Source organism: Polypterus senegalus, chromosome 1, assembly GCF_016835505.1.
Source record: "Polypterus senegalus isolate Bchr_013 chromosome 1, ASM1683550v1, whole genome shotgun sequence".
Lineage (NCBI taxonomy): Eukaryota > Metazoa > Chordata > Cladistia > Polypteriformes > Polypteridae > Polypterus > Polypterus senegalus.
The window spans coordinates 293992966-294012511 of NC_053154.1; the positions used below are offsets into that span (position 1 = coordinate 293992966).

General features: G+C 36.5%; 1 protein-coding gene across 1 annotated transcript in view; it reads right to left on the reverse strand.

Moving 5' to 3' along the window:
* Positions 1-1947: 1947 nt before the first annotated feature.
* The window catches only part of sorcs3 (sortilin related VPS10 domain containing receptor 3), a 1218933-nt gene continuing 1201334 nt past the window's right edge, over positions 1948-19546 (reverse strand). Inside the window, exon 27 of the mRNA XM_039776558.1 lies at positions 1948-2279. Coding sequence (XP_039632492.1) covers positions 2215-2279 — 65 coding nt within the window. The 3' untranslated portion in view covers positions 1948-2214. The remainder of the gene's footprint in view (positions 2280-19546) is intronic.

The window sequence follows — 19546 nt, forward strand, 5'->3', positions numbered from 1 at the left end:
GCTGTATTTTTATTTCTGAAGAAAATCAACACATGTTTTGAAATGCTTCAAGAATACTATATAAGGATAGGCCCTAGTACTCCTAATAAGAATATTATTGGAATAGAATCCCCAAGGAGATTTAATGTGTTGGGATTTCATTTATATATTTTTGTTTAAATACATAGTAATGACTCTACAGTATAACTACAGCATAATTACAGAACGTTATTCTTATTATACAAGTAGAGCAGCTTTATTAGTGCCACCACATATCTTAATGTAGTTCCATATCGGATTGTGCATGCAAGTTACACACTAAGTACATTGTAATTAAGTTTGAATGTAATTTTATAAATAATGGCCCTATAGTTAGGCAGGATGCTAAATTCAGTGTAGTTAGGGAGACAACACAATTATTAGAGGCTTTTGGCTGTTGTGTGGTGCAATGTAATTTGGACTGTTAACCAACTACAAGGTGATTTCAATAGTTCTTTAAAAAAATAAAGAGTTAATATCAATTTGAAGCATTCAGGTGTCTCAGTTCCTACAGACAGGGCCAGTCACTTGTGAAATATTTAAATGATAGGTACCTGGAAGCAACACCCATGAAAATGCTGAGCATTGTGACAGAGCACATTGCTCTTCTCATATAATGGGACTGCAGTTGACATCCACATTTAATGCTGAGCTGTGTTATTTCTGATGCTACCCTTCTCACCCTCCCCATGCTGGTCTTGCTTTTCCATCTCTATTCTGTCACCACCATTATCTGTCAGTAAGCAGCGTAATGACATTTCTTTTTACAAGGTATATCTAAAGGGTACTGATACTAAGTAGGCTTATTATTCCCCACATCACGTCTGTTCTCACTTCACTAGGGCATCCTATTCTCAGCTCTCAGGAAAGTGTATTTGTGTTTTATGCAAGTCTATCCTGAAAACCCTTAAGAAAAACTGAAAAAATGCAATTACAGTGGAGTTCCATACTATAAAACAGTATCTGAGTCATCCATATTTTTTTCAAAGATTTATTCTCTTTTAACTTTAGTAACTGTACTGTCTTTCAGGAGCAGATATTACAGCATATAATCCAATTTAAAAAATGGAATATCAGCTCCTTTTCGTAGAATGATTTTCTGTGTTATTTTGTTGTGCGGGTATATTAGTTATAATGTTATGATTATTTTGCTATATGCAACATGAAGTTTCCAAGACATCCTCACAAAACATTGTATGTAAAATAGTAACTATCCCATAAAGTTTTAAAAAGAGCACCTGCTCCAATAAAATAGCCGTAAAAGTGCCCTGTATGTTATACAAATCCTTTCATTTTTATATTACTGCCATAGTCAAACTGGCTGAAGAAAAACCCTGTATAACCAATTTGCGCCATGTCAGCAAACTGTATTACCTTTAAGCATAGGAAATTGTTTCTATGATAAGGGAGTTTATGATATATTATTTTTTTTAAAAACAAGCAAACAACCAAAAAGCTTCCAAAGTTTTGATGTGTGAGACATGGTAAAAATGTTGGTGGAGTGTCCTTTTTTACGTATTTAACAAGAGGACAATTTTTAGAGAAATAAAAAAAAAAAAACTATGTACAACAGACTTTATCTACAGTATGCCTTCTGTGTCCTCAGTATTAACATGCACATATCCAGGACCTCATTTATGAAGAGCTGCAAGGCAATACCTCATCGTCAATCCAACAGAACTGTGTACGTTGCTTCAGCCTGCTGATTTGTATACTTGCAGACTGTGTGTTCCACCATCCGTCATACTAATAATTTATGAAAGCCCAATGAGAGCAGCTTACAAATTCAGAAGAAGACATTTTAACTTCACTAGTACTAAATTATAGGATATCAATGTTTTTTTACACAAATCTTAACAGAAATGTGATCAGCCACAAATTTACCTTTTGTGTGACCTTTTATTGATGTTTTCAAACAGTCAGTGCAACAGTAAATGAGCTACTTGGATGTCTTCATCAAATGCAGAACTGAAGTGAGCTCTTGAGTTAGTGCAGGGCTAAAGCCGTAATCTCGTTCCCCGATGTGACATTTGTGCCAGTAAAATTTAAAGGCAAGGATGCATCTTAAGAAAAAGTCAGTTCCATGGATATTCATAAATGAGGTCCTTAAAAACTATTAACACTGACTTGTGTTTTTAGAAAAAAGGAAAAAAATAATCCCCAAAATGTCTGTACACATTGTTGCATCACAGCTTTTTAAACGCTAGTGCAGTTTGGAATTTCCCTTGTGCTTTCACTCTCACCAATTGTTGCAATTCCACCTGGAAAAGAGAAGAAATATAATATAAAAATAAATGATAGTATATTGCAATCAAGAGTTTTTGCTTTATTTCTTTAAATGATATTCTTTTTTTTAATATTTTTTTAATTTTATTGTAATCATTCCATAAAAATAGATCAATTTTTGCAAAAAAAAAAAATAGGATAAAAACAAATTAACCCCCACCCCTAAGAAAGAGAGCATGGCCAACAGAGTAAAACCTAAAGCTTGTAAACATACCTAAATTAATTAGTTTTAAAGGGCAATAGAGACAGATGGAGAAGAAAAAGAAATGTGGAAAGAATTGCTTCATCGGTGCTTTAAGAGCTTATTCTAAAATATTACTGATTAGATCCTGCCAGGTTTTGAAAAAATTCTGTACCGATCCTCTAACTGAGAATTTGATTTTTTCCAATTTCAAATAGTATAACACATCAGTTACCTACTGACTTAAAAGAGGAGAGTTAGGATTCTTCCAGTTTTGCAAAATAAGTCTGCGTGTCAATAGTGTAGTGAATACAATCACAGTTTGTTTGTCTTTCTCCACTTTAAGCCCATCTGGAAAAGCCCCAAACACAGCTGTTAATGGGTTAGGAGGGATTGTGAGTCCAAGGCTGTCTGAAAGGCACTTAAACATTTTGGTCCAAAATGATGTTAATTTGGTGCAGGCCCAAAACATGTGACCCAGTGAAGCTGGGAATTGATTGCAGCGTTCGCAGGTTGGATCTTGACCTGGGAACATTTTGGACAGTTTTAAGTGAGACAGATGTGCTCGATATATAATTTTGAGTTGAATAATTGTATGCTTTGCGCATATGGAGCTCAAGTGAATTCTCTGCATTGTTACCTTCCACTCCTTTTCTGATATATTGATTAAGAGATCTTTTTCCTACTGTCCTCTTGGATCTTTGAAAGGGATGCGCTGTAAAATAATTTTATATATTATAGAGATGGTATCTAAGTCCTTGAAATTAAGCAATATTTTTTCCAGCATGGAGGAGGGTGCAAGATGAGGAAAATCGGGCAGGTTCTGTTTAACAAAGTTCCTAATCTGAAGATAGTGAAAGAAATATGTAGCTGGAAAGTTAAATTTGGATTGTAATTGTTCATAGGATGCCAAGATGTTGTCTATATAAAGATCTCTAAGCAATTTAATCCCAAATCTTTTCCAGATAATAAAAACTACATATGTTTGCAAGGGTTGAAAGAGGTGGTTCTCTTGCAGAGGTGCAACAGATAAAAGCTTCTCCGTCTTAAAATGCCTTCTACATTGGTTCCATATTCTGAGTGAGTGAAGCACAATTGGGTTATTAGTATATTGGTGATAACTTACATTTATTGGAGCGCAGAGCAAGGAATATAAAGAAATACTGCAGGATTTTACTTCTATTGCGGACCAAGCCTGTGTATGTTCATCTATTTGTGTCCAGGTTTTTATAGCTTATATGTTTACTGCCCAGTAATGAAACTGAAAGTTAGGTCATTGTAGGGTCGCTCTTTAGATACGTGGATGTTTTGAATTCCAAATAAATGAGGTTATAGTTGAATCTAATTGCTTAAAAAATTATTTATTAATGTATATTGGAATGTTTTGAAATAAAAAAGTAAGCTTAGGAAGAATACTCATCTTAACAACATTAACTCTTCCAGCTAGAGTGAGATGAAGGGTTGACCATCTATGTAAGTCTTACTTAATTTTATCCATGCAGACGGCAAAATTTTGTTGATAAAGAGCTTTGTGTTTACTTGTAATGTTAACCCCTAGGTATTTAAACGATATTCTTATGATATTACCTCTATTTATATAAAAAAAATCAGTTCCTACATAAGCATGTCTGTGTGACAGTGTCAGTGACACTGTGCCTTTGTACACGTGACAATTATGACTGCTCATTTTCATATAAACATTGTTTTGCTCATGTTTATTTGAAATAAAATTACTATAGGTTTAAACATGTTTGTCGTTCTCTGCTATGTACTTTGCCAAGCTGTTTTGCCTGCCTAAGGTAAAGTCATCCCTGATGGAGGATCGCAGAAATCGTGGGGTAGATGGGTCCATTCATTGGATTGGCTGGCCTAACGCTGTTTCAGCTGTGGAATGGCCAATTGGAGGAGGCAGCTTGATGGCTGAGGTCTCCAGGACTCTAAACAAATCCAAATCATAGTATGTGATATCATCTACTGTTAAATTCTGCTCCATACTTGTAAAATTTTTATTTTTATACTGTATTGAGGATTTGTTCTGTTCTGTGTGTTGTATTGTATTGACCCCCTTCTTTTTGACACCCACTGCATGCCCAACCTACCAGGAAAGGGGTCTCTCTTTGAACTGCCTTTCCCAAGGCTTCTTCCATTATTTCCCTAATAGGGTTGTTTTTGGGGAGTTTTTCCTTGTCTTCTTAGAGAGTCAAGGCTGAGGGGCTGTCAAGAGGCAGGGCCTGTTAAAGCCCATTGTGGCACTCCTTGTGTGATTTTGGGCTATACAAAAATAAATTGTATTGGATAATGGATGGATAGATGTATTCTACTATTAAAACCTGTGTTTTGATGAATGTACATTAAGCATATTTTCCATATACACAGTCAACACCATTTAAGTTATATGCTTTTTCACATCAAAACATAATTAACACACATTTACTACTAAATTTCAAGTCTTAAAATGTGATAAATCTAACCTCAAATGAAAACACATATTTTTTTTTTTAAATAAGAGAATATACTGAAGCCATGTGTGAAAAAGCAAATATCAATATGGGAGTTAAAGTCCATTCCTGAACCAAAGTGAGATTATGTATATAAATGAATGTCCTCAAATATTAAAGAATTAAAGAAATATTGCAAGTACAAGAGAGTGAAAATTTCTCCTCTATGATGTAAATATGGTTCTGCAGGTTAGAGAATGGTAGGGTGTAATTACTTCTTGGTGTATTATCATATTTTCATTGAATAGATAGATAGATAGATAGATAGATAGATAGATAGATAGATAGATAGATAGATAGATAGATAGATAGATAGATAGATAGATAGATACTTTATTAATCCCAAGGGGAAATTCAAAAAAATAAAAAGGGAGCACCTGGGAAGCGAACCCAGTTCTCCTTACTGTGAGGCAGCAGTGTTACCACAGTGCCACCAGTCAATATTTTCCAGATAATAATGTCAAGTCAATAATGAATCAAAGTCAATAATGTCAAGTCTTTAGGACTTGATAAGAAATACACGATTGTTTAGTTATATGTTGATGTGTAAAGCTGTAGCACTGATAGCAAGTAAGGGACTCTATGGCCTCATACACAAAACACAGAAAACGAGGTCAAGGGAAGATAAAAGATTTATTAAATGTCTAGGTAGCAGATAGGTAAACGCATGGAGAAAACAAAATAGGAAATAGAGTAGAAAACAACAAAACTTGCAACCACTATGCACCTGCCTATACAGGTGCTTAACCCTGTCTACCAGGTGGAGTGGCTGGACTACTACTCTACCTTTAAGTCCCATAAACATTCTCAACTTCAGCTCACTCTCTCTCTCTCACCTCTGGCCTGTCTCATCTTTCCATCAGTCCAGCCATTGTCCATAGCACCTGTCCTTATCCCAACCTCAGTTGGACTTTGAGCAGCTTTAAACCCCTGCAGAGAGTCATGTCTAGCAAATACTTAGTAGCAGCTCTACAGTCAGCAGCAAATGACTCTTTGTATTCCTGACCTGTAAGGTCCGTGTTTTCAAGGCAGCTCTCTATTCTTCTCTCCCTACCTAGGGTATCCCAGGATATATTTTAGGTAAAAAAATATTTGATAGATTCTGACAGATACATACTGAACAATGATTTCTCAGCATATTTATGGAGTGACACTGCATGGGAAAATAAAAGTAATGACTCTAATTTTGTTGCGGATTTATCTGCACATACCGTTAATCTATAAGCAGAAGGAGTCTAAATGTGCACAAAAGAGCACTTTTTGCCTCTAGAATGTCTTGCAAGAGATTATGTTTCTGTGGTTCCCAAACTGCATTATTGTTGTCTGTTTTATTCAGCACAGTGTCTCAGTTGGCTGGAGAGTGTCTTCAAGTACAATGCAAGAACTTCTATACATATATTATCATTTCAGGACTGTGGAGAATCAATGCCTATACCAGCAATACTGGGATCAAGATAGGATGCACTCCTAAATGTGGTGCCAGTATCTAACCTTTGAAAAAAAATACATTCATTTAGACATTGTTATTTCTAAACTATCAGCAAATTCTGGGAAGTATAACAAACTCCTAGTGTCTCCAAAATTTGCTCTGTTATAAACAGTATATATACTGTATCTGTAGGACTGTTTTTCTCAGCGTAATATTAAGATACCTTTTTTTGTTGTTTATTTGATTTGATATGTTAAGATTTTGTTCAATTTCGTACTGTGCTCATAGTAAGAATTATTCCTATAATACTAGGTCACTCCTTTAATAGAAAAGAAAATTATTTTTGTAAAGTAAGGTGTTTTATAAAAATATGGAATGAAAATGCATATTTATGATCAACTTTACAGAAAAAAGGATGAAACTGTGTAATAGACTTGCTATACAGAGATAAAGAAAAAAAATATTTCTTAACAGCAGAATTGTTTCAGTAAAGATGCTGATTTGTGTGGATACATGTTTGACAGAGTAAACATTCTGTATATGTTTATGCTTGTGTCTATAAGGAAGGGGAATGTTAGAAATGAACAATTTTTCTATGTCTGATTTTTGTTTCTCTACAAAGACATAATGGTCCCTGGAATTAGTGATTATTTTAGAGAAAGAAAAGCAAAAACAAACTGAAACACCCATCCTTTTCTAACAACAATATCTGCCTTCACAAATATGTGCATTTATAATGCCTTACTGTGACTGCTCTCTTATGATAAGCCAAGTCAGACTCTTTCTCTTTTTTGCAATGCTTGTGTATGTCTAAGGAAAGTTTTTGATATTGTTAGAAAATTTCTTTATTTCTTGAGCTTCTATAAAAGTAAATTTCCCCATTGGAACAAATACACTGCTATCTACTTACCTGTCAGTGACAGAATGTATAATAGCACTCTTTGCCATTTTATTGTATGAATCGGTCCATTCACATTCCAGGTTAAGTGAGCATCTTGTGCTGTCTATTTTTATGTTATAATAACTAGAAATATGCAATTATGAAAAGAAAAACACTTTGTACACCATAATAGGTAGCACGTTGCCCTGCTCTGACCAAATGCAATAATAACTATAATCAGCAAATATAAACTGGAAACAGGTTACATGCTTGTCTAACCAGTTACGCTTGTAAAGAGTATATACATTAGAAAAGAAATTGAAAATAAAATACTTAGCAGTCCTAAAATTTTCCCGACTTGATCCCACATATGTTGTACATTGGCCATGCACATGAGGCAAAGATACACAGTTACAAAGATCCAGTCCTCTAACATACCATCAGAGTGCCAGAAGCAAAACAACACATCTTCCAAGACAAGCTCTAATAATGAAGTAGGCATATAGGTATAAGAATGAGCACAACAGATGAAGTCATTCGTATACCATTTCTCTTCCAGTCTCTTTGCACTAAACCCTACAACTACTTAAAAAAACACCTTTGAAATGACAGCATAATAATTAATCATAAAAAAATAATAAAATTGTAATGTCACAGAAAGAGTATTTGAGATATCTCTCTAATATAAAAAAAAAATCTTTGGGAGGGAGACTAGGGAGACGAGACGTAATCTCCTCAGAAGACAATTTGAAGTCCAGTGAGAGACACTTTAACTTGCTCCCAGCTGTTAAAAAAACGACAAGCGCCAAGCAAAACATGCAGCTCGCCAGCAGCAGAAAGCCAGCATTGCGGCAGAGACACGAAGTGGCAAAAGGACAGCTGCTGTACAGGCTTTGAAATGATCGGGCAGCGTGACAAGCAGAACAGGCAGCTCGCCAGCAGCAGAAAGCCAGCAGATGATCCGACCGCTTCTCCTTAGCGTGTGTTCAGCCCCTCCCCCTTCGCAATGCGAGCGGCGTTATACGTCCTGTGAGAAAGAGATTTAACCACACCCGGGGCAGGAAATAAAGGACAAGTATTGTTTTTACAAAAGTTTTAAAGTAAAAGTGAAAATAATGCATATGTAACAATTCCCACGAAAATAACAAACTCTTTAAATGGTATATCCAGTAAACCAAACCCAAGGGTGGGCAAGCGAAGCGAGCAGGAGGCGGAGCCCCCGAGTATTAATAAATTTAATGTAGATGGCGGGCCACACTATCGCAAAGTAATTTATGCAGCTGCCTCACAGCTGTGCACTGTTGAGTTTCCCTGCTCATGTGATGTGTATATATTTGCCCTATGTCTATGTGCTACTAGTTCCCACATCTCAAAACATTAAATTGGCACAGTATAAGTGAATGTGCCCTGCCATGGCCTGGCGCACCATCAAGGGTAGTGCAGGTTCACCTGTACTAAATGTTGTCAGGAGAGCCAGAGTCTCCCTTTGACCCTGAACTAGCCAAGTCTGCAAGAAAACAGATGGACAGAATACAAATTATATTAAAACAAATATTAATAAAAGCATTCAAGGAAGAATGGTAGTAAGCAGAAACCTAACAATGAGGGTATTATATCTTACTTTGTAGCTAAAACATTACATCCCAAAAAATATAAACTATGAATATACACTCATCTAAAGGATTATTAGGAACACCTGTTCAATTTCTCATTAATGCAATTATCTAATCAACCAATCACATGGCAGTTGCTTCAATGCATTTAGGGGTGTGGTCCTGGTCAAGACAATCTCCTGAACTCCAAACTGAATGTCAGAATGGGAAAGAAAGGTGATTTAAGCAATTTTGAGCGTGGCATGGTTGTTGGTGCCAGACGGGCCAGTCTGAGTATTTCACAATCTGCTCAGTTACTGGGATTTTCATGCACAACCATTTCTAGGGTTTACAAAGAATGGTGTGAAAAGGGAAAAACATCCAGTATGTGGCAGTCCTGTGAGCGAAAATGCCTTGTTGATGCTAGAGGTCAGAGGAGAATGGGCCGACTGATTCAAGCTGATAGAAGAGCAACTATGACTGAAATAACCACTCGTTACAACCGAGGTATGCAGCAAAGCATTTGTGAAGCCACAACATGCACAACCTTGAGGTGGATGGGCTACAACAGCAGAAGACCCCACCGGGTACCACTCATCTCCACTACAAATAGGAAAAAGAGGCTACAATTTGCACGAGCTCACCAAAATTGGACAGTTGAAGACTGGAAAAATGTTGCCTGGTCTGATGAGTCTCGATTTCTGTTGAGACATTCAAATGGTAGAGTCAGAATTTCGCGTAAACAGAATGAGAACATGGATCCATCATGCCTTGTTACCACTGTGCAGGATGGTGGTAGTGGTGCAATGGTGTGGGGGATGTTTTCTTGGCACACTTTAGGCCCCTTAGTGCCAATTGGGCATCGTTTAAATGCCACAGGCTACCTGAGCATTGTTTCTGACCATGTCCATCCCTTCATGACCACCATGTACTCATCCTCTGATGGCTACTTCCAGCAGGATAACGCACCATGTCACAAAGCTCGAATCATTTCAAATTGGTTTCTTGAACATGACAATGAGTTCACTGTACTAAAATGGCCCCCACAGTCACCAGATCTCAACCCAATAGAGCATCTTTGGGATGTGGTGGAACGGAAGCTTCGTGCCCTGGATGTGCATCCCACAAATCTCCATCAACTGCAAGATGCTATCCAATCAATATGAGCCAACATTTCTAAAGAATGCTTTCAGCACCTTGTTGAATCAATGCCACGTAGAATTAAGGCAGTTCTGAAGGCGAAAGGAGGTCAAACACCGTATTAGTATGGTGTTCCTAATAATCCTTTAGGTGAGTGTATATTTATATTATTTCCTGTTGTGCTAGTAGTTTCAGTCAGTCAGTCATTTTCCAACCCGCTATATCTTAACACAGGGTCACCGGGGACTGCTAGAGCCAATCCCAGCCAACACGGGACGCAAGGCAGGAAACAAACCCTGGGCAGGGCACACACACACTAGGGACAATTTTAGGATCGCAAATACCTAACCTGCATGTCTTCAGAGTGTGGGAGGAAACAGGAGCACCCAGAAGAAACCCACGCAGACACAGGTAGAACTTACAAACTCCATGCAGGGAGGACCCGGGAAGCAAACCCAGGTCATCTTACTGTGAGGCAGCAGCACTCCCGCTGCGCCACCCTGCTAGTAGTTTTAATTAGTTTAATTTAAGACTAAGGTTACAGGTATTTTTCTTTAATAGCAACAAGAGTTTTTCTGTCTTTTTTCTTTTTTTCTTTAATAGCGATAAGACTATCTACTTACCTATTTATCACTGTTCATTCAGTTCTTAAGATGGAATTTCAGGATATGCTCATGATATGTGGATTTGTGGAATAGATTAATCTGATCTTTCAGTGTGAATTTCACTCAGGCTGAATAAACAAGCTCTTAATGGATTGCTGCATTTCAAAATTGTGACTAAAGGCCATTTAAAAGTGCTCTTCTCTCTTGTCTATAGCTTTATCACTGTAATCGGAAACACATAAACCCAGTGTCCTTCCTTTGTTCCTAGCGCAGCAAAAAACTTTCTCTGAATCCTAGCACAAAAAAAAGTCACTGGATTTCACATCTGCATACAGTCACTTACCATGTTTGTAAAATGTTTTGCCAATTTGCAGTTATTTTGAAGCAACTTTCAAGTATCTTGGTAAATAAATTAAATATAAGCAAAGTAAGCTGTCCTCCTTTTGTGATGTCTGAAATGCTGACAGCTCGCCTGGAGTGACTTTCCAAGTCTTCAATTGTATCCTTTATAGTTTCAGATTTCCTGGTGTAAGCTCTGTTGGAAGTGTTCAGATTTTTTGTTTGATGCTATGGCTACAATGTATGTGAGGTAAAAGTGAGTCCCTTACATTATCGAGACTGGTGAGAAAAAGCTTTTTTAAGTCCTTTAGTTCTCTTTGCATCTCTGTCTTATTCTTTATGTTTGCCCTTGGCTGTCTGAGTTGTATCTGTACAGGTTGCATTTTTACATTCTTTCTTTTAATGCCTCACCTATAAGGTTTTTATCATCTCTTTGGACAGTTGGTTAAATTCATGATTAATCCACTCTTATATTCGTCCTTGTAGTCTATTCGCATATAACTGGATGATGGTAACATTGACATAAGATGACTTTTAGGGAGCATTGACAAGTGCTGAGTATTGTTTCATGGGGTAGCTTTCTCTCCAGGTTGGATTTCTTTTCCCTCTGTTTCATCTTCCAAGTACTTCTATAGGTTGACTCTGACCTGGATCTGTGACACATTTTTTGAATATCCTGTTATTTTTGTTTCTGCTTGAATGAGCATAATGTGCTTACTGCTATAGGCAAACCCTGAGTGTGTTTTTAAGGCAACTGTCCGAAGATAAATCAACAAACACACAACAAATCACATTTAAAATGAATTATAGTTGAGCTGAGTTTCTAACTCACGTGCCTATGAGTAGCTTTGGTATTAGGCCAAATATACAGTGGTTCATTTTTCATAATATCCAATACATTTCCTTAATATCCCCTGTAGCTATGTACATTTATTATGGCTGAACATGTCATGGTTAAAGAACATGCATAAAATCAACCTGCTTGACTACATTCATTTACATTTTTAGATATATACTGTTTAGAAGACTGTCCAAAAGTTTTTGAAAAGGCCTGTATCTCCACAATTATGGTGTTATTTGAAAAGTTCACAAGTTTGTTTACAATTCCAGAATCAATGTAATTAAGAGTCATATTCTTAATACACTACAGCATCTTTCTTTAAGAATCAAAGATGCAGATTTTTATTGTCCAAGTCTCATCTAAGTAAAAGATTCCAGTTTATGCACTTGAAAAATTACAACAGGTATCAAAATGTTTTTGTTTTTGTCAATATAGGTGAATCTTACAATATTGTCAAATCTGCATTCAAATATCTAATTAGCCTTTTTTTTATCACAGAAGAGTTTAAGTGACATGAGATTACAATTTCCAAGAAACATATCTGCACAATTTACAGTATGTTTAATGGGAGTGTCTCACTTGAAAGGTGAAAGTGTACATTTGTCAGCTTTACTTGGCCTCAAATATATCCTTCCTTAAGAGTCGTAGTCCTGATAAAAATGTTTGCCATTCTCAGCACTGACTGCTCTAAAATATTCAGTGAAAAAGTCCAGATGAGAATCCAAGAAATTAATTTTTATAGACGTGTTACATCCTATGACTGTCTACAATTTCAAAAGTTCATCCACTCTTTTTTGCTTGCTGTCTGCTTATGATTTGCAGAGACGTTGCTGTTAATTCTTTTAAAGGTCTGCCATTCAGCTTTTTCAACTTAGTTTAAGTGGTCATCAGAATTCTCATTTTGAATGAATTCCCTAATCTAAGGTCCTAGAAAAACTCCACTGTTCTTGGAATCATGTATTATCATATCTTATCACGCCACTGCCGTATCCAGGTAAGAGAGGCATCATTAGCATCCTTAAGATCTTCATTGGTGCATGTAGGGCCTCGGGAACATTCATGGAAAATGTGGTCCATTGTTTGGGTGGGCTCACCACTGGGACTTGTTGTGAGGCCCCATCTAAATAGGTTGTCCTTTGTTTTGCCCACCTTTGACCTAGCTTGATTTAGCACAACCCAGTCTTTCCTAGAAAGGGATGTTCCATTGGGTAGATGCTCTACATGTATAGGAAGAGCATCATTGGGAGGGTTGCAGTCAGTCTCATAATGACCTTGGTATCACTAATCTTAGGAAACTCCTGTCTTACATAGGTCAATCCAGCTTTATATGTGTTATAGCCTACAAACTCTGGCACAACAGACTTACTTTACGCCCTTCTGGAAAGTTATAAAATGTTCAAAGACAGCAATAAAATACTTTAATCCTGAATTTAACTTAAAAAAAACCCATACACCTTCATAATGTCTTATATACTAAATATATGACCTAATAAAGCAACTCAAAAACTATATGTGATAGAGATTTTGAAATCAGCAAGAAACAAATAGTAAAACACCTCAAAGTTTTTTGTGACAAAATATTTGTTGACCAGTGTTAGAGATCGCATTCCTTCCTTATTGGTCAAGGTCAGGGGTCTGTACGAGGTCCTTTGCCTTTCATGTTGTATCTTCTTGGGGGTCCATTCCACATTATTATGGTGTCAGCCTTCAGTATCTTGCAGATGATAAACAACTATACATCTCTCCTAAGCTTTCTGAAGTGTCTCCTCCTTCCTTTTTGATTTGTTGTATTCATGATATTTAAACATGGACGAAACACCACCTCCTTACACTCAACGGCACGAAATCTGACATTCTCCGTAGATTCCCAAAATCCACTCTGTTAAAATCAGGCACTGTTAATTTGTATCTGCACTGATGCTTCTCCACTTTGTACCCAAATTAAAAGCTAAGCTGTTTATCCTTGACAGCTGTCTTTCATTACTTACTTAGTGTTTCTTATTATCATCTTTGCCACATTTATAAAATATGTTTCTCTTTATCTTAAATTTCCACTGAAATATTGATTCATGCATTCATTACTTCAAAATCAGATTGTTGTGCAACGCCCTTTTGTTTCATGTTCCTACCTGCTAAACAGGCTTTATCTGACTGGAATGCTGCAGCCAGTTTACTTAGCTATATTAAAACACATGTCACCTGTTCAATACAATCTTCATTGACTGCCAGTTGAATATCAGATTAATTATATGATTTTGTTACTTAAATACAAAGTCCTCCATAACTTGGCCCTGATCTAATTGTTGGACTGTCTTAAGGCTTGTATCCCTTGTCGCTCGTTCCATTCCTCCGATGCTTTTTTTTTTTTTTTGTCCCTTTCCACCATGGGAGGTTCAGCTTTTAGCTATGTTTGTGGCACACAAGCATTAGAATTCATTTCACCTACATATCAGGTCTTTAGGTTTAATTTTACTGTTAAAAAAGTAACTTAAAACTTTTCTTTTTACACTTCCTTTTTCTAAGCATTTATTCTTTGCTCTTATTTCTATAATATTTGTAGGCGGCTTTATAATAATAATAATAATACTATTCAATACTTGGTGTGTTGTTTTACACTTTTTAACGTGACCTTGAGTGTTTTGAAAGGCAGAAATATAATAATATAAATAAAGAAAATCCCCATTTGCTTCTCCTTTGCTCTTTTCTGTCTCATGCCTACTGACCCGCTTGAACCGAGTTTTGTAAGTTAATTGTTATGCCAGTGGCTTATAGTTTTAAAAATTAACTTTTAGTACAAAATAGTTTTGGAGGCCTTTGGAAGGTCTGTGTCAATTATCATGTGTGCTTTGCTTTGTCTGCTACTCAGTTGTGTGCCCTAAAAGACTAGATAAGAAGGATCTTGTACTCATAAACTTTTTTTTGCTGGTTTTATTTAATTTTCAAACAAATAAGACTTCTGATTTATTTCTGATTTTAGTTTCAATAATTTGACATAATAAAGAAGTAAGGCTTATTAGTCTTAATTACTAATTTACATAATTACTATTAATGGAACTTAATTACTATTTTGTCTATTTTCTTCTACATCTGAAATACATTAGTAACTTTCCCATTTATCTGCTGGAATTATAATAATTTAATAATTAGACACTTAATCCATTTATCCATCCATCCATCCATTATCCAACCCGCTATATCCTAACTACACGGTTACGGGGGTCTGCTGTAGCCAATCCCAGCCAACATATGGAGTAAGGCAGGAAACAAACCCCGGGCAGGGCACCAGCCCACCATAGAGATACTTAATCATCAGGTTTATTTTTTTCATAAACTAGGGAACTTTGCCCACTGCTCCCTATACTCGCCAACCCCCCTGGCCTGCGCTACGCGCCAGCCACTTCATGTCTCTGCCGCATGTGTATGTGGATTTCACTTTCACCATACAACAGATCTTTTAATTCTTGTAGATACGCCTTTTCATTGAGAAGAAACACTTCTTTTCCCTGATGGCAACACAAATGAAGTCTCCGGCTTAAAGTTTAAATCTGAACAATATATTCAATCTCTTTTCGGTGTTCCATTACTTCACTAAGTAATAATTTCTGTTTGTTTGCGCTAATGCGATCTTTACTATAATTTTTTTGAGACTTTTGAATGTTAGTACTTTCATCTCTAACCTGCTCTGCATGTGTGTTGCACCCATATTTTTGAATTCTTTATGACATTCTACTTTGTCATCTACTCTTTGTCTTTTATTTCTGGCCCCAGTCGTGGTTAAATCACTTGGCACAAAGTCTCGTCTTGTGGGACGTGAAAGTATCTCTCTGAAAAAGTCACGTCTCTTGCCAGGCTAAAAAGTCACGTCTCGTCCCTGGCTAAAATGTCTAGTCTCGTCCCAGGATTTTTTTTATTATAATAGAGAGATATTGTTTAAGTGTAAAATATGTAAAACTGTAAAAATCATGTCCCAAATTTCCTAAAATACTTTGAGCAGTTCTTGATTTACTTCTTCATAAATCTTCAATAAAAAGACAGTTTGGGTACTAGAAATCCATCACAGAGTCACTACATAATGATTTGGGATGCAGCTCAATCAGTAATCTCTCATATCCTGCTTGGTGGGAATGTCATGCCAAACCCCACTTTGGATAGTTCATGGACTGAACAGGATCAGAGAAGAGGTGGCACACAGACAAAAATGTAGGGTAAATCAATGGTGTAATTTATGTACAGAGCGCTGTACTGAAAACAAAGACCTGTGTCATACGGGCTTTTTTACACAGACCTTCAACAATAACACAATCAAAAGTAAATGGAAAAAGTGCAAAGACAAAAATAATGAATATTTATAATCTGCACAAGTGCTCTCAAAAATAAATGACATTAAAAAAAAGCAAAACACAAAGACTACCTTCCTCTGTAAACACAGTTCAGGAAGCTCATTTGAAGAAAATAAATTTTATAGGAAAAAATTAATTGTGTGAATGTACAAAAACAAAAAAATGGTACCAAACCCAAAATCTGTAAAAAAAGTTTTACTTTACAACTTTACAAATGGTAATACCTCATGGTTGCGGATAACCACAATGTCCCCCTAAAAATCAGTCTAAAGTAGAGCTTAAAAAAATAAGTCTATACTTGTTGTCATCACTCTTGCGCTCCATTAATAAAGGACCAGTGATGTATTAAAATGCCTAGGGATTCACTTTCTAAATTATATTACATCTCTGCCACCTGCACCCTTCAGACTAACAATGATTTTCACCTTCAAATGTTACCCTGTTTAATTTGTCCAGCCATCAATAACTTATATGATCAGCACATATACAGTATTTTAATTACTGTAATGTGAATTATTGATAAAGAAAAGTTATGCTATTGCGCAATGCACCCATTAATTTTAAGCACATGATATAATCAAGTTGCTTACTTAGGTCAGACAGTTGGACATTCCCCATCTACCCACATCTGTAGCTTTTTTGCATATTAGTTATATTTAGTAAGTATAAACAGTATGTGTGTCAGAATAAAACATAAATCAACAAATAGACAGGCAAAGATACTAAGGATGTGATTATTAGTATTATGGTGTTATGCAATGATCTTGCTCGCTAATGGCACAAATCCAGTAAGCATTATTTAGAGCATATGAAACAGGGTTTCTTCATCTATAACACATATAAAAGTTACAGTCTAGCCTCCATTATTTCTCGTCTGACTCATTGAATTTTGTACTTTTGATAACATCTAATGAAAACCTGTGATTTTATATATATAACACAAAATACAAATGATTTCTATTGTTTGTAATTGCCTTGAGTCATTGCAGTAATGGCAGCAGCAATCAATAATCTGTTTTAAGTTTCTGTTTTTTTTTTTTTATTATTGCCACTGTAGTTATACTTTGAAAAAGATCTAATTATAATTCCCTCTCATGATTATGTTGACATTGTAATAGCAGGGTCCCAGTGTATATGCATGCAAAGATGCATATGCAAAACGTACACTCTTCTCTACTCTAGCAAAATTACATTTGGAAAGAAAATAGCCTATGTGACAAGCTTGGTGATTATATTGTCAGCCATCAGAACTGTCAGAACAATGCATGTATCTGTCTAATGAATGGAATGAATAATATGCTTCTGAAACTAATAAAGTAAAATTTAGGGGAGCTTCATTTTTAAAGCTGGTACACTGAAAAGTCCTTGTAACAAAAATTTGAAACTGAATGACAATAATGTTAAAAGAAAGGGCTTATTTCAAAATTTATCCAAAGGTTTGTGGGTAGTCAGTCAGTCATCTTCCAACCCGCTATATCCTAACACAGAATCACAGGGGGTCTGCTGGAGCCAATCCCAGCCAACACAGGGCGCAAGGCAGGAACAAACCCCTGGGCATGGCACCAGCCCACCGCAGGGCACACATACACACCCCCTCACACCAAGCACACACTAGGGACAATTTAGGATCGTCAATGCACCTAACCTGCATGTCTTTGGACTGTGGGAGGAAACCAGAGTACCCGGAGGAAACCTACGCAGACACGGGGAGCCTACACAATAAGCCATAGCAGGTGTTTATCTTGGAATGCGGTGTTCTTCTTCCGCCATGCAAAGAGCTTTTTGTTATGACCAAATAGCTAAATTTTTGTCTCATCAGTCCAAATCTGGCTTGTCTAAATGAGCATTTGCATACAACAAGCACCTCTGTTTGTGGCGTGAGTACAGAAAGGGCTTCTTTCTCATCACTTGGCCATACAGATGTTCTTTGTGCAAATTGTGCTGAGTTCTAGAACAATGTACAGATACACCATCTGCAGCAAGATGTTCTTGCAGGTCTTTGGAGGTGATCTGTGGGTTGTCCGTAACCATTCTCACAATCCTGCACATATGCCGTTCCTGTATTTTTCTTGGCCTGCCTGACCTGGGTTTAACAGCAACTGTGCCTGTGGCCTTCCATTTCTTGATTACATTCCTTACATTTGAAACTGACAGTTTAAACCTCTGAGATAGCTTTTTGTAGCTTTCCCCTAAACCAGGAGACTCAACAATCTTTGTTTTCAGATCTTTTAAAAGTTGCTTTGAGGATCCCATGCTGTCACTCTTCAGAGGAGAGTCAAATGGAAGCACAACTTGCAGTTGACCACCTTAAATACCCTTTCTCATGATTGGACACACCTGTCTATGAAGTTCAAGGCTTAACAAGCTCATCCAACCAATTTGGTGTTGCAAGTAATCAGTATTGAGCAGTTATATGCATTCAAATCAGCAAAATTACAAGGGGGCCCAAATTTTTGCACAGCCAGTTTTTCACATTTGATTTAATTTCATACAACTAAATTCTGCTTCTCTAAAAATACTAATGAAAGACATACCACTGTTATCTTTTTTGTTGAAAGTATAGTAAATTATTATGCTGGCTGAGAGGTGGTCCCATACTTTTTCATATGACTGTATATGAATTTAATATTGATTACATTACAGTAAATGGTAAACAGATGCAACGTACCAGAATTACATTTTCATCTAGATGATGGTAAAAATGTATTTAATAATTTAGGATGATGGACACAGGTTTTTCAGAAATATGAAATAAAAAGTGGTAAATTCTTTAGACACCCAGCAGAACACACCTGTAAAAATTGTAATAAAAAAACAAATTCTATGATTAATTTTCCACTACAATCCTCTAATGGACAGGTGGCCGGTGCTGGGTTGTTTCGTGCCTTGGACTGGGTAACCCAAAGGAATCTACCACTCAAATGTTGATTAAGTGGGTTGGAAAATGTTTTTACTTTGTAATCCACAACCTCTCACATTTTTATTCTGAAACAACATTTTTTTTGTGTTCAGTGAAGAAATAAAACTCTTTATTTCAGCCTTGAAATAAATGTAAGAAAAAAAGAATGGTTCAAATAATTAAATACTTTGTCCAATAACGACAGGCTTCATTACCAGTTGATTTACTTAGTGCAGAGTAAAATATTGGAGGCGAATGATGATCTGTGTATGGCATTTAAAATGTGACAGCCCTGCCTAGAAAGAACCAGGAGGCAGGTGTGAGTGTTACAGGACCAGAAAATGAAACAGAATCCAAAACAAAAAAACAAGCCCGAAGTCTAGACAAGAAACCAAGATTTGTTGCAAACAGTTGAAGCCCAAGATCAGCACACTAAAGTGAAACCAAAAAACACACTCTTACTCTCAGGTTTATCTGTAATCTCAGGTGGCCTGGAAG